Source organism: Emys orbicularis, chromosome 18 (assembly GCF_028017835.1).
Source record: "Emys orbicularis isolate rEmyOrb1 chromosome 18, rEmyOrb1.hap1, whole genome shotgun sequence".
NCBI classification, from domain to species: Eukaryota; Metazoa; Chordata; order Testudines; family Emydidae; genus Emys; species Emys orbicularis.
In genome coordinates, this window is record NC_088700.1 from 24,058,406 (window position 1) to 24,081,440 (window position 23,035).

At 56.1% G+C, this 23,035-nt stretch overlaps 1 protein-coding gene across 1 annotated transcript in view; it reads right to left on the reverse strand.

Moving 5' to 3' along the window:
- MAMDC4 (MAM domain containing 4) overlaps positions 1 to 23,035 on the reverse strand; it is a 77,627-nt gene that overhangs the window by 26,464 nt on the left and 28,128 nt on the right. The window contains exons 11-12 of the mRNA XM_065418930.1: positions 5,655 to 5,745; positions 1,112 to 1,267 (exon numbers count right to left, since the gene is read on the reverse strand). Coding sequence (XP_065275002.1) covers positions 1,112 to 1,267; positions 5,655 to 5,745 — 247 coding nt within the window. The remainder of the gene's footprint in view (positions 1 to 1,111; positions 1,268 to 5,654; positions 5,746 to 23,035) is intronic.

The following is a 23,035-nucleotide window of genomic DNA, read 5'->3' on the forward strand; positions in this document are numbered from 1 at the left end:
GGGGCTGGGATAGCAGCGGGGAGGCAGGTCAGGACTCAGGGGCGTTGGCAGAGCGGTGTGTGCAGGGATCCCAGGGCTGGGATAGCAGCGGGGAGGCAGGTCTGGACTCAGGGGCGTTGGCAGAGCGGTGTGTGCAGGGATCCCAGGGCTGGGATAGCAGCGGGGAGGCAGGTCAGGACTCAGGGGCGTTGGCAGAGCGGTGTGTGCAGGGATCCCAGGGCTGGGATAGCAGCGGGGTGGCAGGTCAGGAGTGAAGGGCGTTGGCAGAGCGGTGTGTGCAGGGATCCCAGGGCTGGGATAGCAGCGGGGAGGCAGGTCAGGACTCAAGGACGTTGGCAGAGCGGTGGGTGCAGGGATCCCGGGGCTGGGATAGCAGCGGGGAGGCAGGTCAGGACTCAGGGGCATTGGCAGAGCGGTGTGTGCAGGGATCCCAGGGCTGGGATAGCAGCGGGGAGGCAGGTCAGGACTCAGGGGCGTTGGCAGAGCGGTGTGTGCAGGGATCCCAGGGCTGGGATAGCAGCGGGGCGGCAGGTCAGGACTCGGGCGTTGGCAGAGCGGTGGGTGCAGGGATCCGAGGGCTGGGATAGCAGCGGGGAGGCAGGTCAGGACTCAGGGGCGTTGGCATAGCGGTTGGTGCAGGGATCCCAGGGCTGGGATAGCAGCGGGGCGGCAGGTCAGGACTCAGGGGCGTTGGCAGAGCGGTTGGTGCAGGGATCCCAGGGCTGGGATAGCAGCGGGGAGGCAGGTCAGGACTCAGGGGCGTTGGCAGAGCGGTTGGTGCAGGGATCCCAGGGCTGGGATAGCAGCGGGGAGGCAGGTCAGGACTCAGGGGCGTTGGCAGAGCGGTTGGTGCAGGGATCCCAGGGCTGGGATAGCAGCGGGGAGGCAGGTCAGGACTCAGGGGCGTTGGCAGAGCGGTTGGTGCAGGGATCCCAGGGCTGGGATAGCAGCGGGGTGGCAGGTCAGGACTCAGGGGCGTTGGAGGTGTGTGCCCAGCCCCTGCCCACAATCTGGCCACACTAGCTGGTGCTCTCAGTCCCGCGCCCCATGTTAATATCACTGCACCATGGAGTTTTCTCCCACCCAGGCCAGCCGCTGCGTGATCCTTTACCACAGTACGTCTCGTCGGAGCCGTCTTCACACGTCTCTGTAAAGTCGCAGGCCAGCTCCGCGCTGATGCACTTCATATTGTCGCAGGCAAACTCCTGTGCGGTGCAGGGCGTGGCGGGGTCAGTGGAGGAAGGCCGGGGAGTGATGACCTGACTGCCTGGAGAGGGCGAGAGGGGGTCAGGGGGCACTACGGCGGGGGCTGTACTGGGCCCCTGTGCTCAGCTAACTGCCTGCAAACGCAGACCCAGCCGGGGCACGGAAGGCCCCTCCGATGGCTCCTTAGCACAAGCCGCACTGGAACGTTAAAGGGAGTGAGACTGGAGGGGAGGCTCTCTGCTCTTCAGAGTGTGGGGCCCTCCAGGAGAGGCCTGGACTGTTTCCCTCCCGTTCCCCAGCCCAGCCCCACCTCCCCTCACGGCACTCTGGCAAAGGCCCACCAGGCGCCTGTGCCATGCACTGTAGCCGTGGAAGAGCCAGCGCCATGTGACCAGCCAGTGTGGCCCAGATAGGGTTACCATATTTAAGGTTTTAAAAAAGAGGACACTCCACGGGGTCCTGGCCCCGCCCCTTCCCCGCTCCAACTCCGCCCCTTCCCCAAAGTCCCCACCCCAACTCCGCCCCTTCCCCAAAGTCCCCGCCCCAACTCCGCCCCCTCCCCTGAGCGCCCCGCATTCCCCCTCCTCCTCCCTCCCAGCCACGCGAAAAGAGCTGCCCGAGCGCTACCGGCTTCGGGCAGCCCCCATGCCTCTGGACCCTGCGCCGCCGACCGGGCACTTCCCCTCCCGGGCTCCGGGGGCGCAGGGTCTGGAGGCATGGAGACTGCCCGGCAAACCGTGAAGCCGGTAGCGCTCAGGCAGCTCGGCTCTTACAGAGCTGAGGAGTCAGGGAGCAGCAGCAGTCGCCGGAGCCCGCTCTAAGGTAAGCCAGGGATGCCGGAAGCTGGGAGTGTTTTTCCCGGACATGTTCGGCTTTTTGGCAATTCCCCCCGGACGGGGGTTTGATTACCAAAAAGCCGGACATGTCCGGGAAAAACCGGACGTATGGTAACCCTAGGCCCAGACCACGGCTTGAGTCGTGAGCCCAGCCCCCAGGCTTCCCCCCGAACCCCACCCCACAGTCCCTCCCCCATCCCAGCTCTCCCCAGCCTGCCTCACCTGGTGCACCATGGGTAGCCAGGGAGTGGCTGTACCTGTAAAGGCTTCCCATGTGTGGCGGTGGGAGGAGGAGGGGGCTGGGGGAGAGGGGGCAGGAGGGGTAGGTCACAAGGGCTGGGTGGGGATTTCCTGGCTTCTGGGTGTGTCGATGGGACACTTGCCTGGTTTGTAACAAAGTTGGCTGAGGGAATAAACATGGCAGGGCCCGGGAGGGGACCTGGGGCCAGTGGTGGATTAGTCACTTGGCTGGGGACTGTGCCCAGGGGCCGCAGCCACCTGGGGAGCCCCCAGAAAAAATCCACCGCTGGGCAGCAGAAACCTGGAGCCCTAGCTGCCGGGCGGACAAAGCCCCCATACCCCAGTCCTGCTCCGCCGCAGCAGCACCGGGCGGGAGAAGACCCCGTGCCCCAACCCCGCTCCCCAGAAGCAGCGCCCCCAACCGCTTCCCCGGCAGAAGCTGTGGGATGGGGGAAGGCCCCCTCCAGCCCCAGTCCAATCCCATCCCCAGCAGAAGCCCCCGGGCAGGGGAAGTCCCCCCTAGAGGCCCTCAACCCTGTCCCTGGCAGAAGCCCCTGGGTGGGAGAAGACCCCATGCCCCGACCCTGGTCCCCCACAGATGCGCGTGGTGTAGCAGGGGAAGCCCCAGCACCTGGATCCCCACTGTGGCCCTGGGACTGGAGGAGCTCTCACTCCCTGCGGCGCCCCGGGGCCATGGTGCAGGGACAGAGCTTCTGCAGTCTTGGGGCCACGGGGGGACAGAAAGGTGCCAAAAGGGTTGTGGGGCTGCAGTGGGGTGGTGAAATCATAGAATATCATGGTTGGAAGAGACCTCAGGAGGTCATCTAGTCCAATCCCCTGCTCAAAGCAGGGCCAACACCAACTAAATCATCTCAGCCAAGGCTTTGTCAAGCCTGACCTTAAAAACCTCCAAGCAAGGAGATTCCACCACTTCCCTAGGTAACGCATTCCAGTGCTTCACCACCCTCCTAGTGAAATAGTGTTTCCTAATATCCAACCTAGACCTCCCCCACTGCAACTTGAGACCATTGCTCCTTGTTCTGTCATCTGCCACCACTGAGAACAGCCGAGCTCCATCCTCTTTGGTACCCCCCTTCATGTAGTTGAAGGCTGCTATCAAATCCCCCCTCACTCTTCTGCAGACTAAATAACCCCAGTTCCCTCAGCTTCCCCTCGTAAGTCATGTGCCCCAGCCCCCTAATCATTTCCGTTGCCCTCCACTGGATTCTCTCCAATTTGTCCACATCCCTTCAGTAGTGGGGGGGCCAAAACTGGATGCAATACTCCAGGTGTGGCCTCACCAGTGTCAAATAGAGGGGAATAATCACTTCCCTCGATCTGCTGGCAATGCTCCTACTAATACGGCCCAATATGCCCTTGGCCTTCTTGGCAACGAGGGCACACTGCTGACTCATCTCCAGCTTCTCATCCACTGTAATCCCCAGGTCCTTTTCTGCAGAACTGCTGCTTAGCCAGTCGGTCCCCAGCCTGTAACAGTGCATGGGATTCTTCCTTCCTAAGTGTAGGACTCTGCACTTGTCCTTGTTGAACCTCATCAGATTTCTTTTGGCCCAATCCTCCAATTTGTCTAGGTCACTCTGGACCCTATCCCTACCTTCCAGCGTATCGACCTCTCCCCCCAGCTTAGTGTCATCTGCGAACTTGCTGAGGGTGCAATTCATCCCATCATCCAGATGATTAATAAAGATGTTGAACAAAACCGGCCTCAGGACCAAGCCTTGGGGCACTCCGCTTGATACCGGCGGCCAACTAGACATCGAGGCGTTGATCACTACCCGTTGAGCCTGACAATCTAGCAAGCTTTCTATCCACCTTATAGTCCATTTTCATCCAATCCATACTTTTTTAACTTGCTGGAAAGAATACTGTGGGAGATTGTATCAAAAGCTCTGCTAAAGTCAAGATATATCACATCCACCGCTTTCCCCATATCCACAGAGCCAGTTATCTCATCATAGAAGGCAATCAGGTTGGTCAGGCATGACTTGCCCTTGGTGAATCCATGTTGACTGTTCCCAATCACCTTCATCTCCTCCAGGTGCTTCAAAATGGATTCCTTGAGTACCTGCTCCATGATTTTGCCGGGGACTGAAGTGAGGCTGACCGGTCTGTAGTTCCCCGGGTTCTCTTTCTTCCCTTTTTTAAATATGGGCACTGTATTTGCCTTTTTCCAATCGTCGGAGATCTACCCCGATTGCCACAAGTTTTCAAAAATAATGACCAATGGCTCTGCAATCACATCAGCCAACTCCCTCAGCACCCTCGGATGCATTAGATCTGGACCCATGGACTTGTGCATGTCCAGTTTTTCTAAATAGTCCTTAACCAGCTCTTTCACCACTGAGGGCTGCTCACCTCCTCCCCATACTGCGCTGCCCAGTGCAGCAGTCTGGGAGCTGCCCTTGTGTGTGAAGACCGAGGCAAAAAAAGCATTGAGTACTTCAGCTTTTTCCACATCATCTGTCACTAGGTTGCCTCCCTCATTCAATAAGGGGCCCACACTTTCCCTGACCACCTTCTTGTTGCTAACATACCTGTAGAAACCCTTCTTGTTACCCTTCATATCCCTTGCTAGCTGCAACTCCAATTGTGCCTTGGCCTTCCCGATTACACCCCTGCATGCTCGAGCAGTATTTTTATACTCCTCTCTAGTCATCTGTCCAAGTTTCCACTTCTTGTAAGCTTCCTTTTCGAGTTTAAGCTCACCGAAGATTTCACTGTTAAGCCAAGCTGGTCGCTGCCATATTTGCTATTCTTTCTGCACTTCAGGATGGTTTGTTCCTGTGCCCTCAATAAGGCTTCTTTAAAATACAGCCAGCTCTCCTGGACTCCTTGCCCCCCGGGGAAGAGGCAGAAAGGGGTGGGGCTCTGGACAGGGCCACAGGCAGAAGGGGCAGAACAGAGGCAGGGCTGCAGGTGGATGGAGTGGGGAGGGACTATATTGGGGATTGGTCCTGCTTTGTGCAGGGGGTTGGACTAGATGACCTCCTGAGGTCCCTTCCAACCACGATATTCTATGATTCTATGACTACACACACTTGCTCTGGCCCAGGGCCCCAGGAAATCTTAATCTGCCTCTGCCTGGGGCTATAGCTAGAGGGGGTGTATGGGGCAGACAGAAGGCTAGCTGAAGAGAGAGACAGAGAGATATTAAGCCATGCTGTGCTGCGTGGCGAACAGGGAGTCAGGAGTGAATGACCTCACAGCTCTGAGGTTGACCTGAAGAAGCTGCCATCAGCGACAGGACTAACCTTGCCCTGCCCATTAGTCCCGTGCAGAGGGAGTTAAGGGTTAAAACTCCAGTCCAGCAGCTGGCAAAGAGTGAGCAAAGGGACCTGTCTGGCCGCTCACCTGCAGCCAGGACGCAGCCTGGAGATAGAACCAGGTCATCCAGGGCCATGCTGCCTTTGTGTCCTGTTCCAATCACGCCCTCAAGAACGATCTGCAGGGACAGAACGAGATACGGGTAACACGAGGGAGCAGGCGCTAGCCCTTCAGGACACCCCAGACGTCACACAGGAATGGGGCCCACCCCACAGAGTCCCAGCCAGAGGTGTCTGCTGAAACTGCAAGAGGCTGCGAGACAGAGGATGGAGGGGCCATCAGCGAATAGGCAAATGAAAGCAAATGGTGTGTTGTGATGCAAGACCAATACTGGCATGATTCGTTTCTCAGGGGAACCTTGGCTTAGATGGAGATGGTTTCAGGGCATATGGGGGGGCGGGGGAGAACATACGGTGGGTCTGTGCAATGAATGTGTATGCGATGGTAGGTCAGTGCATATGGTATGGAGGTGGGTCAGTGTTTAGGCTGTGTGATGAGGGTGGGTCAGTGTGTAGGGTACGGAGGTGAGTCAGTGTGTAGGGTACAGAGGGGTCAGTGTTTAGGCTGTGTGATGAGGGTGGGTCAGTGTGTAGGATATGGAGGGGTCAGTGTTTAGGCTGTGTGATGGTGGTGGTCAGTGTGTAGGGTATGGAGGGGTCAGTGTTTAGGCTGTGTGATGGAGGTGGGTCAGTGTGTAGGGTACGGAGGGGTCACTGTTTAGGCTGTGTGATGAGGGTGGGTCAGTGTGTAGGGTACGGAGGGGTCAGTGTTTAGGCTGTGTGATGAGGGTGGGTCAGTGTGTAGGGTACAGAGGGGTCAGTGTTTAGGCTGTGTGATGAGGGTGGGTCAGTGTGTAGGGTATGGAGGGGTCAGTGTTTAGGCTGTGTGATGGCGGTGGGTCAGTGTGTAGGGTACGGAGGTGGGTCAGTGTTTAGGCTGTGTGATGAGGGTGGGTCAGTGTGTAGGGTATGGAGGGGGGTCAGTGTTTAGGCTGTGTGATGGAGGAGGGTCAGTGTGTAGGGTACGGAGGTGGGTCAGTGTGTAGGGTACAGAGGGGTCAGTGTTTAGGCTGTGCGATGAGGATGGGTCAGTGTGTAGGGTACGGAGGTGGGTCAGTGTTTAGGCTGTGTGATGGTGGTGGTCAGTGTGTAGGGTGTGGAGGTGGGTCAGTATTTAGGCTGTGTCATGGTGGTGGTCAGTGTGTAGGGTACGGAGGGGTCAGTGTTTAGGCTGTGTGATGAGAGTGTGTCAGTGTGTAGGGTACGGAGGGGTCAGTGTTTAGGCTGTGTGATGGAGGTGGGTCAGTGTGTAGGGTACGGAGGGGTCAGTGTTTAAGCTGTGTGATGGTAGGTCAGTGTGTAGGGTATGGAGGGGTTAGTGTTTAGGCTGTGCGATGGAGGTGGGTCAGAGTGTAGGGTATGGAGGTGGGTCAGTGTTTGGGCTATGTGATGAGGGTGGGTCAGTGTGTAGGGTACGGAGGTGGGTCAGTGTGTAGGATGTGGAGGTGGGTCAGTGTTTAGGCTGTGTGATGGAGGTGGGTCAGTGTGTAGGGTACGGAGGGGTCAGTGTTTAGGCTGTGTGATGGAGGTGGGTCAGTGTGTAGGGTACAGGGGGTGGGTTAGTGTTTAGGCTGCGTGATGGTAGGTCAGTGTGTAGGGTACGGAGGGGTCAGTGTCTAGGCTGTGCAATGAAGGTGGGTCAGTGTGTAGGGTACGGAGGTGGGTCAGTGTGTAGGGTACGGAGGGGTCAGTGTTTAGGCTGTGTGATGGTGGTGGGTCAGTGTGTAGGGTACGGAGGGGTCAGTGTTTAAGCTGTGTGATGGTAGGTCAGTGTGTAGGGTATGGAGGGGTCAGTGTTTAGGCTGCGTGATGGTAGGTCAGTGTGTAGGGTATGGAGGGGTCAGTGTTTAGGCTGTCTGATGGAGGTGGGTCAGTGTGTAGGGTACGGAGGGGTCAGTGTTCAGGCTGTGTGATGGTAGGTCAGTGTGTAGGGTACGGAGGGGTCAGTGTTTAGGCTGTGTGATGAGAGTGGGTCAGTGTGTAGGATGTGGAGGTGGGTCAGTGTTTAGGCTGTGTGATGGAGGTGGGTCAGTGTGTAGGGTACGGAGGGGTCAGTGTTTAGGCTGTGTGATGGAGGTGGGTCAGTGTGTAGGGTGTGGAGGTGGGTCAGTGTTTAGGCTGTGTGATGGAGGTGGGTCAGTGTGTAGGGTACGGAGGGGTCAGTGTTTAGGCTGTGTAATGGTGGTGGTCAGTGTGTAGGGTACGGAGGGGTCAGTGTTTAGGCTGTGTGATGAGAGTGGGTCAGTGTGTAGGATGTGGAGGTGGGTCAGTGTTTAGGCTGTGTGATGGAGGTGGGTCAGTGTGTAGGGTACGGAGGGGTCAGTGTTTAGGCTGTGTGATGGAGGTGGGTCAGTGTGTAGGGTACAGGGGGTGGGTTAGTGTTTGGGCTGTGTGATGAGGGTGGGTCAATGTGTAGGGTACGGAGGGGTCAGTGTTTAGGCTGCGTGATGGTAGGTCAGTGTGTAGGGTACGGAGGGGTCAGTGTCTAGGCTGTGCAATGAAGGTGGGTCAGTGTGTAGGGTACGGAGGTGGGTCAGTGTGTAGGGTACGGAGGGGTCAGTGTTTAGGCTGTGTGATGGTGGTGGGTCAGTGTGTAGGGTACGGAGGGGTCAGTGTTTAAGCTGTGTGATGGTAGGTCAGTGTGTAGGGTATGGAGGGGTCAGTGTTTAGGCTGCGTGATGGTAGGTCAGTGTGTAGGGTATGGAGGGGTCAGTGTTTAGGCTGTCTGATGGAGGTGGGTCAGTGTGTAGGGTACGGAGGGGTCAGTGTTCAGGCTGTGTGATGGTAGGTCAGTGTGTAGGGTACGGAGGGGTCAGTGTTTAGGCTGTGTGATGAGAGTGGGTCAGTGTGTAGGATGTGGAGGTGGGTCAGTGTTTAGGCTGTGTGATGGAGGTGGGTCAGTGTGTAGGGTACGGAGGGGTCAGTGTTTAGGCTGTGTGATGGAGGTGGGTCAGTGTGTAGGGTGTGGAGGTGGGTCAGTGTTTAGGCTGTGTGATGGAGGTGGGTCAGTGTGTAGGGTACGGAGGGGTCAGTGTTTAGGCTGTGTAATGGTGGTGGTCAGTGTGTAGGGTACGGAGGGGTCAGTGTTTAGGCTGTGTGATGAGAGTGGGTCAGTGTGTAGGATGTGGAGGTGGGTCAGTGTTTAGGCTGTGTGATGGAGGTGGGTCAGTGTGTAGGGTACGGAGGTGGGTCAGTGTGTAGGGTACGGAGGGGTCAGTGTTTAGGCTGTGTGATGGTGGTGGGTCAGTGTGTAGGGTACGGAGGGGTCAGTGTTTAAGCTGTGTCATGGTAGGTCAGTGTGTAGGGTATGGAGGGGTTAGTGTTTAGGCTGTGCGATGGAGATGGGTCAGTGTGTAGGGTACGGAGGGATCAGTGTTTAGGCTGTGTGATGACAGTGGGTCAGTGTGTAGGATGTGGAGGTGGGTCAGTGTTTAGGCTGTGTGATGGAGGTGGGTCAGTGTGTAGGGTACGGAGGTGGGTCAGTGTGTAGGGTACGGAGGGGTCAGTGTTTAGGCTGTGTGATGGTGGTGGGTAAGTGTGTAGGGTACGGAGGGGTCAGTGTTTAGGCTGTGTGATGGAGGTGGGTCAGTGTGTAGGGTACAGGGGGTGGGTTAGTGTTTGGGCTGTGTGATGAGGGTGGGTCAATGTGTAGGGTACGGAGGGGTCAGTGTTTAGGCTGCGTGATGGTAGGTCAGTGTGTAGGGTACGGAGGGGTCAGTGTCTAGGCTGTGCAATGAAGGTGGGTCAGTGTGTAGGGTACGGAGGTGGGTCAGTGTGTAGGGTACGGAGGGGTCAGTGTTTAGGCTGTGTGATGGTGGTGGGTCAGTGTGTAGGGTACGGAGGGGTCAGTGTTTAAGCTGTGTGATGGTAGGTCAGTGTGTAGGGTATGGAGGGGTCAGTGTTTAGGCTGCGTGATGGTAGGTCAGTGTGTAGGGTATGGAGGGGTCAGTGTTTAGGCTGTCTGATGGAGGTGGGTCAGTGTGTAGGGTACGGAGGGGTCAGTGTTCAGGCTGTGTGATGGTAGGTCAGTGTGTAGGGTACGGAGGGGTCAGTGTTTAGGCTGTGTGATGAGAGTGGGTCAGTGTGTAGGATGTGGAGGTGGGTCAGTGTTTAGGCTGTGTGATGGAGGTGGGTCAGTGTGTAGGGTACGGAGGGGTCAGTGTTTAGGCTGTGTGATGGAGGTGGGTCAGTGTGTAGGGTGTGGAGGTGGGTCAGTGTTTAGGCTGTGTGATGGAGGTGGGTCAGTGTGTAGGGTACGGAGGGGTCAGTGTTTAGGCTGTGTAATGGTGGTGGTCAGTGTGTAGGGTACGGAGGGGTCAGTGTTTAGGCTGTGTGATGAGAGTGGGTCAGTGTGTAGGATGTGGAGGTGGGTCAGTGTTTAGGCTGTGTGATGGAGGTGGGTCAGTGTGTAGGGTACGGAGGTGGGTCAGTGTGTAGGGTACGGAGGGGTCAGTGTTTAGGCTGTGTGATGGTGGTGGGTCAGTGTGTAGGGTACGGAGGGGTCAGTGTTTAAGCTGTGTCATGGTAGGTCAGTGTGTAGGGTATGGAGGGGTTAGTGTTTAGGCTGTGCGATGGAGATGGGTCAGTGTGTAGGGTACGGAGGGATCAGTGTTTAGGCTGTGTGATGACAGTGGGTCAGTGTGTAGGATGTGGAGGTGGGTCAGTGTTTAGGCTGTGTGATGGAGGTGGGTCAGTGTGTAGGGTACGGAGGTGGGTCAGTGTGTAGGGTACGGAGGGGTCAGTGTTTAGGCTGTGTGATGGTGGTGGGTAAGTGTGTAGGGTACGGAGGGGTCAGTGTTTAAGCTGTGTGATGGTAGGTCAGTGTGTAGGGTATGGAGGGGTTAGTGTTTAGGCTGTGCGATGAGAGTGGGTCAGTGTGTAGGGTACGGAGGTGGGTCAGTGTGTAGGATGTGGAGGTGGGTCAGTGTTTAGGCTGTGTGATGGAGGTGGGTCAGTGTGTAGGGTACGGAGGGGTCAGTGTTTAGGCTGTGTGATGGAGGTGGGTCAGTGAGTAGGGTATGGAGGTGGTCAGTGTTTAGGCTGTGTGATGAGGGTGGGTCAGTGTGTAGGGTATGGAGGGGGGTCAGTGTTTAGGCTGTGTGATGAGGGTGGGTCAGTGTGTAGGGTACAGAGGGGTCAGTGTTTAGGCTGTGTGATGAGGGTGGGTCAGTGTGTAGGATATGGAGGGGTCAGTGTTTAGGCTGTGTGATGGTGGTGGTCAGTGTGTAGGGTATGGAGGGGTCAGTGTTTAGGCTGTGTGATGGAGGTGGGTCAGTGTGTAGGGTACGGAGGGGTCACTGTTTAGGCTGTGTGATGAGGGTGGGTCAGTGTGTAGGGTACGGAGGGGTCAGTGTTTAGGCTGTGTGATGAGGGTGGGTCAGTGTGTAGGATATGGAGGGGTCAGTGTTTAGGCTGTGTGATGGAGGTGGGTCAGTGAGTAGGGTATGGAGGTGGTCAGTGTTTAGGCTGTGTGATGAGGGTGGGTCAGTGTGTAGGGTATGGAGGGGGGTCAGTGTTTATGCTGTGTGATGAGGGTGGGTCAGTGTGTAGGGTACGGAGGGGTCAGTGTTTAGGCTGTGTGATGAGGGTGGGTCAGTGTGTAGGGTACGGAGGTGGGTCAGTGTTTAGGCTGTGTGATGAGGGTGGGTCAGTGTGTAGGGTATGGAGGGGTGTCAGTGTTTAGGCTGTGTGATGGAGGAGGGTCAGTGTGTAGGGTACGGAGGTGGGTCAGTGTGTAGGGTACAGAGGGGTCAGTGTTTAGGCTGTGTGATGAGGGTGGGTCAGTGTGTAGGGTATGGAGGGGGGTCAGTGTTTATGCTGTGTGATGAGGGTGGGTCAGTGTGTAGGGTACGGAGGGGTCAGTGTTTAGGCTGTGCGATGAGGATGGGTCAGTGTGTAGGGTACGGAGGTGGGTCAGTGTTTAGGCTGTGTGATGGTGGTGGTCAGTGTGTAGGGTGTGGAGGTGGGTCAGTATTTAGGCTGTGTGATGGTGGTGGTCAGTGTGTAGGGTACGGAGGGGTCAGTGTTTAGGCTGTGTGATGAGAGTGTGTCAGTGTGTAGGGTACGGAGGGGTCAGTGTTTAGGCTGTGTGATGGAGGTGGGTCAGTGTGTAGGGTACGGAGGGGTCAGTGTTTAAGCTGTGCGATGAGGATGGGTCAGTGTGTAGGGTACGGAGGTGGGTCAGTGTTTAGGCTGTGTGATGGTGGTCGTCAGTGTGTAGGGTGTGGAGGTGGGTCAGTATTTAGGCTGTGTGATGGTGGTGGTCAGTGTGTAGGGTACGGAGGGGTCAGTGTTTAGGCTGTGTGATGAGAGTGTGTCAGTGTGTAGGGTACGGAGGGGTCAGTGTTTAGGCTGTGTGATGGAGGTGGGTCAGTGTGTAGGGTACGGAGGGGTCAGTGTTTAAGCTGTGTGATGGTAGGTCAGTGTGTAGGGTATGGAGGGGTTAGTGTTTAGGCTGTGCGATGGAGGTGGGTCAGAGTGTAGGGTATGGAGGTGGGTCAGTGTTTAGGCTGTGTGATGAGGGTTGGTCAGTGTGTAGGGTATGGAGGGGGGTCAGTGTTTAGGCTGTGTGATGGAGGAGGGTCAGTGTGTAGGGTACGGAGGTGGGTCAGTGTGTAGGGTACAGAGGGGTCAGTGTTTAGGCTGTGCGATGAGGATGGGTCAGTGTGTAGGGTACGGAGGTGGGTCAGTGTTTAGGCTGTGTGATGGTGGTGGTCAGTGTGTAGGGTGTGGAGGTGGGTCAGTATTTAGGCTGTGTCATGGTGGTGGTCAGTGTGTAGGGTACGGAGGGGTCAGTGTTTAGGCTGTGTGATGAGAGTGTGTCAGAGTGTAGGGTACGGAGGGGTCAGTGTTTAGGCTGTGTGATGGAGGTGGGTCAGTGTGTAGGGTACGGAGGGGTCAGTGTTTAAGCTGTGTGATGGTAGGTCAGTGTGTAGGGTATGGAGGGGTTAGTGTTTAGGCTGTGCGATGGAGGTGGGTCAGAGTGTAGGGTATGGAGGTGGGTCAGTGTTTGGGCTATGTGATGAGGGTGGGTCAGTGTGTAGGGTACGGAGGTGGGTCAGTGTGTAGGATGTGGAGGTGGGTCAGTGTTTAGGCTGTGTGATGGAGGTGGGTCAGTGTGTAGGGTACAGGGGGTGGGTTAGTGTTTGGGCTGTGTGATGAGGGTGGGTCAATGTGTAGGGTACGGAGGGGTCAGTGTTTAGGCTGCGTGATGGTAGGTCAGTGTGTAGGGTACGGAGGGGTCAGTGTCTAGGCTGTGCAATGAAGGTGGGTCAGTGTGTAGGGTACGGAGGTGGGTCAGTGTGTAGGGTACGGAGGGGTCAGTGTTTAGGCTGTGTGATGGTGGTGGGTCAGTGTGTAGGGTACGGAGGGGTCAGTGTTTAAGCTGTGTGATGGTAGGTCAGTGTGTAGGGTATGGAGGGGTCAGTGTTTAGGCTGCGTGATGGTAGGTCAGTGTGTAGGGTATGGAGGGGTCAGTATCTAGGCTGTGCAATGAAGGTGGGTCAGTGTGTAGGGTACGGAGGTGGGTCAGTGTGTAGGGTACGGAGGGGTCAGTGTTTAGGCTGTCTGATGGAGGTGGGTCAGTGTGTAGGGTACGGAGGGGTCAGTGTTCAGGCTGTGTGATGGTAGGTCAGTGTGTAGGGTACGGAGGGGTCAGTGTTTAGGCTGTGTGATGAGAGTGGGTCAGTGTGTAGGATGTGGAGGTGGGTCAGTGTTTAGGCTGTGTGATGGAGGTGGGTCAGTGTGTAGGGTACGGAGGGGTCAGTGTTTAGGCTGTGTGATGGAGGTGGGTCAGTGTGTAGGGTGTGGAGGTGGGTCAGTGTTTAGGCTGTGTGATGGAGGTGGGTCAGTGTGTAGGGTACGGAGGGGTCAGTGTTTAGGCTGTGTAATGGTGGTGGTCAGTGTGTAGGGTACGGAGGGGTCAGTGTTTAGGCTGTGCGATGAGAGTGGGTCAGTGTGTAGGATGTGGAGGTGGGTCAGTGTTTAGGCTGTGTGATGGAGGTGGGTCAGTGTGTAGGGTACGGAGGTGGGTCAGTGTGTAGGGTACGGAGGGGTCAGTGTTTAGGCTGTGTGATGGTGGTGGGTCAGTGTGTAGGGTACGGAGGGGTCAGTGTTTAAGCTGTGTCATGGTAGGTCAGTGTGTAGGGTATGGAGGGGTTAGTGTTTAGGCTGTGCGATGGAGATGGGTCAGTGTGTAGGGTACGGAGGGATCAGTGTTTAGGCTGTGTGATGACAGTGGGTCAGTGTGTAGGATGTGGAGGTGGGTCAGTGTTTAGGCTGTGTGATGGAGGTGGGTCAGTGTGTAGGGTACGGAGGTGGGTCAGTGTGTAGGGTACGGAGGGGTCAGTGTTTAGGCTGTGTGATGGTGGTGGGTAAGTGTGTAGGGTACGGAGGGGTCAGTGTTTAAGCTGTGTGATGGTAGGTCAGTGTGTAGGGTATGGAGGGGTTAGTGTTTAGGCTGTGCGATGAGGGTGGGTCAGTGTGTAGGGTACGGAGGTGGGTCAGTGTGTAGGATGTGGAGGTGGGTCAGTGTTTAGGCTGTGTGATGGAGGTGGGTCAGTGTGTAGGGTACGGAGGGGTCAGTGTTTAGGCTGTGTGATGGAGGTGGGTCAGTGAGTAGGGTATGGAGGTGGTCAGTGTTTAGGCTGTGTGATGAGGGTGGGTCAGTGTGTAGGGTATGGAGGGGGGTCAGTGTTTAGGCTGTGTGATGAGGGTGGGTCAGTGTGTAGGGTACAGAGGGGTCAGTGTTTAGGCTGTGTGATGAGGGTGGGTCAGTGTGTAGGATATGGAGGGGTCAGTGTTTAGGCTGTGTGATGGTGGTGGTCAGTGTGTACGGTATGGAGGGGTCAGTGTTTAGGCTGTGTGATGGAGGTGGGTCAGTGTGTAGGGTACGGAGGGGTCACTGTTTAGGCTGTGTGATGAGGGTGGGTCAGTGTGTAGGGTACGGAGGGGTCAGTGTTTAGGCTGTGTGATGAGGGTGGGTCAGTGTGTATGATATGGAGGGATCAGTGTTTAGGCTGTGTGATGGAGGTGGGTCAGTGAGTAGGGTATGGAGGTGGTCAGTGTTTAGGCTGTGTGATGAGGGTGGGTCAGTGTGTAGGGTATGGAAGGGGGTCAGTGTTTAGGCTGTGTGATGAGGGTGGGTCAGTGTGTAGGGTACGGAGGGGTCAGTGTTTAGGCTGTGTGATGAGGGTGGGTCAGTGTGTAGGGTATGGAGGGGTCAGTGTTTAGGCTGTGTGATGGAGGTGGGTCAGTGTGTAGGGTACGGAGGTGGGTCAGTGTTTAGGCTGTGTGATGAGGGTGGGTCAGTGTGTAGGGTATGGAGGGGTGTCAGTGTTTAGGCTGTGTGATGGAGGAGGGTCAGTGTGTAGGGTACGGAGGTGGGTCAGTGTGTAGGGTACAGAGGGGTCAGTGTTTAGGCTGTGCGATGAGGATGGGTCAGTGTGTAGGGTACGGAGGTGGGTCAGTGTTTATGCTGTGTGATGGTGGTGGTCAGTGTGTAGGGTGTGGAGGGGTCAGTGTTTAGGCTGTGTGATGGTGGTGGTCAGTGTGTACGGTATGGAGGGGTCAGTGTTTAGGCTGTGTGATGGAGGTGGGTCAGTGTGTAGGGTACGGAGGGGTCACTGTTTAGGCTGTGTGATGAGGGTGGGTCAGTGTGTAGGGTACGGAGGGGTCAGTGTTTAGGCTGTGTGATGAGGGTGGGTCAGTGTGTAGGATATGGAGGGGTCAGTGTTTAGGCTGTGTGATGGAGGTGGGTCAGTGAGTAGGGTATGGAGGTGGTCAGTGTTTAGGCTGTGTGATGAGGGTGGGTCAGTGTGTAGGGTATGGAGGGGGGTCAGTGTTTAGGCTGTGTGATGAGGGTGGGTCAGTGTGTAGGGTACGGAGGGGTCAGTGTTTAGGCTGTGTGATGAGGGTGGGTCAGTGTGTAGGGTATGGAGGGGTCAGTGTTTAGGCTGTGTGATGGAGGTGGGTCAGTGTGTAGGGTACGGAGGTGGGTCAGTGTTTAGGCTGTGTGATGAGGGTGGGTCAGTGTGTAGGGTATGGAGGGGTGTCAGTGTTTAGGCTGTGTGATGGAGGAGGGTCAGTGTGTAGGGTACGGAGGTGGGTCAGTGTGTAGGGTACAGAGGGGTCAGTGTTTAGGCTGTGCGATGAGGATGGGTCAGTGTGTAGGGTACGGAGGTGGGTCAGTGTTTATGCTGTGTGATGGTGGTGGTCAGTGTGTAGGGTGTGGAGGTGGGTCAGTATTTAGGCTGTGTGATGGTGGTGGTCAGTGTGTAGGGTACGGAGGGGTCAGTGTTTAGGCTGTGTGATGAGAGTGTGTCAGTGTGTAGGGTACGGAGGGGTCAGTGTTTAGGCTGTGTGATGGAGGTGGGTCAGTGTGTAGGGTACGGAGGGGTCAGTGTTTAAGCTGTGTGATGGTAGGTCAGTGTGTAGGGTATGGAGGGGTTAGTGTTTAGGCTGTGCGATGGAGGTGGGTCAGAGTGTAGGGTATGGAGGTGGGTCAGTGTTTGGGCTATGTGATGAGGGTGGGTCAGTGTGTAGGGTACGGAGGTGGGTCAGTGTGTAGGATGTGGAGGTGGGTCAGTGTTTAGGCTGTGTGATGGAGGTAGGTCAGTGTGTAGGGTACGGAGGGGTCAGTGTTTAGGCTGTGTGATGGAGGTGGGTCAGTGTGTAGGGTACAGGGGGTGGGTTAGTGTTTGGGCTGTGTGATGAGGGTGGGTCAATGTGTAGGGTACGGAGGGGTCAGTGTTTAGGCTGCGTGATGGTAGGTCAGTGTGTAGGGTACGGAGGGGTCAGTGTCCAGGCTGTGCAATGAAGGTGGGTCAGTGTGTAGGGTACGGAGGTGGGTCAGTGTGTAGGGTACGGAGGGGTCAGTGTTTAGGCTGTGTGATGGTGGTGGGTCAGTGTGTAGGGTACGGAGGGGTCAGTGTTTAAGCTGTGTGATGGTAGGTCACTGTGTAGGGTATGGGGGGGTCAGTGTTTAGGCTGCGTGATGGTAGGTCAGTGTGTAGGGTACGGAGGGGTCAGTGTCTAGGCTGTGCAATGAAGGTGGGTCAGTGTGTAGGGTACGGAGGTGGGTCAGTGTGTAGGGTACGGAGGGGTCAGTGTTTAGGCTGTCTGATGGAGGTGGGTCAGTGTGTAGGGTACGGAGGGGTCAGTGTTCAGGCTGTGTGATGGTAGGTCAGTGTGTAGGGTACGGAGGGGTCAGTGTTTAGGCTGTGTGATGAGAGTGGGTCAGTGTGTAGGATGTGGAGGTGGGTCAGTGTTTAGGCTGTGTGATGGAGGTGGGTCAGTGTGTAGGGTACGGAGTGGTCAGTGTTTAGGCTGTGTGATGGAGGTGGGTCAGTGTGTAGGGTGTGGAGGTGGGTCAGTGTTTAGGCTGTGTGATGGAGGTGGGTCAGTGTGTAGGGTACGGAGGGGTCACTGTTTAGGCTGTGTGATGAGGGTGGGTCAGTGTGTAGGGTATGGAGGGGGGTCAGTGTTTAGGCTGTGTGATGAGGGTGGGTCAGTGTGTAGGGTACAGAGGGGTCAGTGTTTAGGCTGTGTGATGAGGGTGGGTCAGTGTGTAGGGTATGGAGGGGTCAGTGTTTAGGCTGTGTGATGGAGGTGGGTCAGTGTGTAGGGTACGGAGGTGGGTCAGTGTTTAGGCTGTGTGATGAGGGTGGGTCAGTGTGTAGGGTATGGAGGGGGTCAGTGTTTAGGCTGTGTGATGGAGGAGGGTCAGTGTGTAGGGTACGGAGGTGGGTCAGTGTGTAGGGTACAAAGGGGTCAGTGTTTAGGCTGTGCGATGAGGATGGGTCAGTGTGTAGGGTACGGAGGTGGGTCAGTGTTTAGGCTGTGTGATGGTGGTGGTCAGTGTGTAGGGTGTGGAGGTGGGTCAGTATTTAGGCTGTGTGATGGTGGTGGTCAGTGTGTAGGGTACGGAGGGGTCAGTGTTTAGGCTGTGTGATGAGAGTGTGTCAGTGTGTAGGGTACGGAGGGGTCAGTGTTTAGGCTGTGTGATGGAGGTGGGTCAGTGTGTAGGGTACGGAGGGGTCAGTGTTTAAGCTGTGTGATGGTAGGTCAGTGTGTAGGGTATGGAGGGGTTAGTGTTTAGGCTGTGCGATGGAGGTGGGTCAGAGTGTAGGGTATGGAGGTGGGTCAGTGTTTGCGCTATGTGATGAGGGTGGGTCAGTGTGTAGGGTACGGAGGGGTCAGTGTTTAGGCTGTGTGATGGAGGTGGGTCAGTGTGTAGGGTACAGGGGGTGGGTTAGTGTTTGCGCTGTGTGATGAGGGTGGGTCAATGTGTAGGGTACGGAGGGGTCAGTGTTTAGGCTGCGTGATGGTAGGTCAGTGTGTAGAGTACGGAGGGGTCAGTGTCTAGGCTGTGCAATGAAGGTGGGTCAGTGTGTAGGGTACGGAGGTGGGTCAGTGTGTAGGGTACGGAGGGGTCAGTGTTTAGGTTGTGTGATGGTGGTGGGTCAGTGTGTAGGGTACGGAGGGGTCAGTGTTTAAGCTGTGTGATGGTAGGTCAGTGTGTAGGGTATGGAGGGGTCAGTGTTTAGGCTGCGTGATGGTAGGTCAGTGTGTAGGGTACGGAGGGGTCAGTGTCTAGGCTGTGCAATGAAGGTGGGTCAGTGTGTAGGGTACGGAGGTGGGTCAGTGTGTAGGGTACGGAGGGGTCAGTGTTTAGGCTGTCTGATGGAGGTGGGTCAGTGTGTAGGGTACGGAGGGGTCAGTGTTCAGGCTGTGTGATGGTAGGTCAGTGTGTAGGGTACGGAGGGGTCAGTGTTTAGGCTGTGTGATGAGAGTGGGTCAGTGTGTAGGATGTGGAGGTGGGTCAGTGTTTAGGCTGTGTGATGGAGGTGGGTCAGTGTGTAGGGTACGGAGGGGTCAGTGTTTAGGCTGTGTGATGGAGGTGGGTCAGTGTGTAGGGTGTGGAGGTGGGTCAGTGTTTAGGCTGTGTGATGGAGGTGGGTCAGTGTGTAGGGTACGGAGGGGTCAGTGTTTAGGCTGTGTGATGGTGGTGGTCAGTGTGTAGGGTACGGAGGGGTCAGTGTTTAGGCTGTGTGATGAGAGTGGGTCAGTGTGTAGGATGTGGAGGTGGGTCAGTGTTTAGGCTGTGTGATGGAGGTGGGTCAGTGTGTAGGGTACGGAGGTGGGTCAGTGTGTAGGGTACGGAGGGGTCAGTGTTTAGGCTGTGTGATGGTGGTGGGTCAGTGTGTAGGGTACGGAGGGGTCAGTGTTTAAGCTGTGTGATGGTAGGTCAGTGTGTAGGGTATGGAGGGGTTAGTGTTTAGGCTGTGCGATGAGGGTGGGTCAGTGTGTAGGGTACGGATGTGGTCAGTGTGTAGGATGTGGAGGTGGGTCAGTGTTTAGGCTGTGTGATGGAGGTGGGTCAGTGTGTAGGGTACGGAGGGGTCAGTGTTTAGGCTGTGTGATGGAGGTGGGTCAGTGAGTAGGGTATGGAGGTGGTCAGTGTTTAGGCTGTGTGATGAGGGTGGGTCAGTGTGTAGGGTATGGAGGGGGTCAGTGTTTAGGCTGTGTGATGAGGGTGGGTCAGTATGTAGGGTACAGAGGGGTCAGTGTTTAGGCTGTGTGATGAGGGTGGGTCAGTGTGTAGGATATGGAGGGGTCAGTGTTTAGGCTGTGTGATGGTGGTGGTCAGTGTGTAGGGTATGGAGGGGTCAGTGTTTAGGCTGTGTGATGGAGGTGGGTCAGTGTGTAGGGTACGGAGGGGTCACTGTTTAGGCTGTGTGATGAGGGTGGGTCAGTGTGTAGGGTACGGAGGGGTCAGTGTTTAGGCTGTGTGATGAGGGTGGGTCAGTGTGTAGGATATGGAGGGGTCAGTGTTTAGGCTGTGTGATGGTGGTGGTCAGTGTGTAGGGTATGGAGGGGTCAGTGTTTAGGCTGTGTGATGGAGGTGGGTCAGTGTGTAGGGTACGGAGGGGTCACTGTTTAGGCTGTGTGATGAGGGTGGGTCAGTGTGTAGGGTACGGAGGGGTCAGTGTTTAGGCTGTGTGATGGAGGTGGGTCAGTGAGTAGGGTATGGAGGTGGTCAGTGTTTAGGCTGTGTGATGAGGGTGGGTCAGTGTGTAGGGTATGGAGGGGGGTCAGTGTTTAGGCTGTGTGATGAGGGTGGGTCAGTGTGTAGGGTACGGAGGGGTCAGTGTTTAGGCTGTGTGATGAGGGTGGGTCAGTGTGTAGGGTATGGAGGGGTCAGTGTTTAGGCTGTGTGATGGAGGTGGGTCAGTGTGTAGGGTACGGAGGTGGGTCAGTGTTTAGGCTGTGTGATGAGGGTGGGTCAGTGTGTAGGGTATGGAGGGGGGTCAGTGTTTAGGCTGTGTGATGGAGGAGGGTCAGTGTGTAGGGTACGGAGGTGGGTCAGTGTGTAGGGTACAAAGGGGTCAGTGTTTAGGCTGTGCGATGAGGATGGGTCAGTGTGTAGGGTACGGAGGTGGGTCAGTGTTTAGGCTGTGTGATGGTGGTGGTCAGTGTGTAGGGTGTGGAGGTGGGTCAGTATTTAGGCTGTGTGATGGTGGTGGTCAGTGTGTAGGGTACGGAGGGGTCAGTGTTTAGGCTGTGTGATGAGAGTGTGTCAGTGTGTAGGGTACGGAGGGGTCAGTGTTTAGGCTGTGTGATGAAGGTGGGTCAGTGTGTAGGGTACGGAGGGGTCAGTGTTTAAGCTGTGTGATGGTAGGTCAGTGTGTAGGATATGGAGGGGTTAGTGTTTAGGCTGTGCGATGGAGTTGGGTCAGAGTGTAGGGTATGGAGGTGGGTCAGTGTTTGGGCTATGTGATGAGGGTGGGTCAGTGTGTAGGGTACGGAGGTGGGTCAGTGTGTAGGATGTGGAGGTGGGTCAGTGTTTAGGCTGTGTGATGGAGGTGGGTCAGTGTGTAGGGTACGGAGGGGTCAGTGTTTAGGCTGTGTGATGGAGGCGGGTCAGTGTGTAGGGTACAGGGGGTGGGTTAGTGTTTGGGCTGTGTGATGAGGGTGGGTCAATGTGTAGGGTACGGAGGGGTCAGTGTTTAGGCTGCGTGATGGTAGGTCAGTGTGTAGGGTACGGAGGGGTCAGTGTCTAGGCTGTGCAATGAAGGTGGGTCAGTGTGTAGGGTACGGAGGTGGGTCAGTGTGTAGGGTACGGAGGGGTCAGTGTTTAGGCTGTGTGATGGTGGTGGGTCAGTGTGTAGGGTACGGAGGGGTCAGTGTTTAAGCTGTGTGATGGTAGGTCAGTGTGTAGGGTATGGAGGGGTCAGTGTTTAGGCTGCGTGATGGTAGGTCAGTGTGTAGGGTACGGAGGGGTCAGTGTCTAGGCTGTGCAATGAAGGTGGGTCAGTGTGTAGGGTACGGAGGTGGGTCAGTGTGTAGGGTACGGAGGGGTCAGTGTTTAGGCTGTCTGATGGAGGTGGGTCAGTGTGTAGGGTACGGAGGGGTCAGTGTTCAGGCTGTGTGATGGTAGGTCAGTGTGTAGGGTACGGAGGGGTCAGTGTTTAGGCTGTGTGATGAGAGTGGGTCAGTGTGTAGGATGTGGAGGTGGGTCAGTGTTTAGGCTGTGTGTAGGGGTGGGTCAGTGTGTAGGGTACGGAGGGGTCAGTGTTTAGGCTGTGTGATGGAGGTGGGTCAGTGTGTAGGGTGTGGAGGTGGGTCAGTGTTTAGGCTGTGTGATGGAGGTGGGTCAGTGTGTAGGGTACGGAGGGGTCAGTGTTTAGGCTGTGTGATGGTGGTGGTCAGTGTGTAGGGTACGGAGGGGTCAGTGTTTAGGCTGTGTGATGAGAGTGGGTCAGTGTGTAGGATGTGGAGGTGGGTCAGTGTTTAGGCTGTGTGATGGAGGTGGGTCAGTGTGTAGGGTACGGAGGTGGGTCAGTGTGTAGGGTACGGAGGGGTCAGTGTTTAGGCTGTGTGATGGTGGTGGGTCAGTGTGTAGGGTACGGAGGGGTCAGTGTTTAAGCTGTGTCATGGTAGGTCAGTGTGTAGGGTATGGAGGGGTTAGTGTTTAGGCTGTGCGATGACAGTGGGTCAGTGTGTAGGATGTGGAGGTGGGTCAGTGTTTAGGCTGTGTGATGGAGGTGGGTCAGTGTGTAGGGTACGGAGGTGGGTCAGTGTGTAGGGTACGGAGGGGTCAGTTTTTAGGCTGTGTGATGGTGGTGGGTCAGTGTGTAGGGTACGGAGGGGTCAGTGTTTAAGCTGTGTGATGGTAGGTCAGTGTGTAGGGTATGGAGGGGTTAGTGTTTAGGCTGTGCGATGAGGGTGGGTCAGTGTGTAGGGTACGGAGGTGGGTCAGTGTGTAGGATGTGGAGGTGGGTCAGTGTTTAGGCTGTGTGATGGAGGTGGGTCAGTGTGTATGGTACGGAGGGGTCAGTGTTTAGGCTGTGTGATGGAGGTGGGTCAGTGTGTAGGGTACGGAGGTGGGTCAGTGTTTAGAATGGAGGTGAGTCAGTGTTTAGGCTGTGTGATGGAGGTGGGTCAGTGTGTAGGGTACGGAGGTGGGTCAGTGTTTAGAATGGAGGTGAGTCAGTGTTTAGGCTGTGTGATGGAGGTGGGTCAGTGTGTAGGGTGTGGAGGTGGGTTAGTGTTTGGGCTGTGTGATGAGGGTGGGTCAATGTGTAGGGTACGGAGGGGTCAGTGTTTAGGCTGCATGATGGTAGGTCAGTGTGTAGGGTACGGAGGGGTCAGTGTCTCGGCTGTGCGATGAGGGTGGGTCAGTGTGTAGGGTACAGAGGGGTCAGTGTTTAGGCTGTGTGATGGTAGGTCAGTGTGTAGGGTACGGAGGGGTCAGTGTTTAGGCTGTGTGATGAGAGTGGGTCAGTGTGTAGGATGTGGAGGTGGGTCAGTGTTTAGGCTGTGTGATGCAGGTGGGTCAGTGTGTAGGGTGTGGAGGTGGGTCAGTGTTTAGGCTGTGTGATGGAGGTGGGTCAGTGTGTAGGGTACGGAGGGGTCAGTGTTTAGGCTGTGTGATGAGAGTGGGTCAGTGTGTAGGATGTGGAGGTGGGTCAGTGTTTAGGCTGTGTGATGGAGGTGGGTCAGTGTGTAGGGTACGGAGGTGGGTCAGTGTGTAGGGTACGGAGGTGGGTCAGTGTGTAGGGTACGGAGGGGTCAGTGTTTAGGCTGTGTGATGGTGGTGGGTCAGTGTGTAGGGTACGGAGGGGTCAGTGTTTAAGCTGTGTCATGGTAGGTCAGTGTGTAGGGTATGGAGGGGTTAGTGTTTAGGCTGTGCGATGGAGATGGGTCAGTGTGTAGGGTACGGAGGGATCAGTGTTTAGGCTGTGTGATGACAGTGGGTCAGTGTGTAGGATGTGGAGGTGGGTCAGTGTTTAGGCTGTGTGATGGAGGTGGGTCAGTGTGTAGGGTACGGAGGTGGGTCAGTGTGTA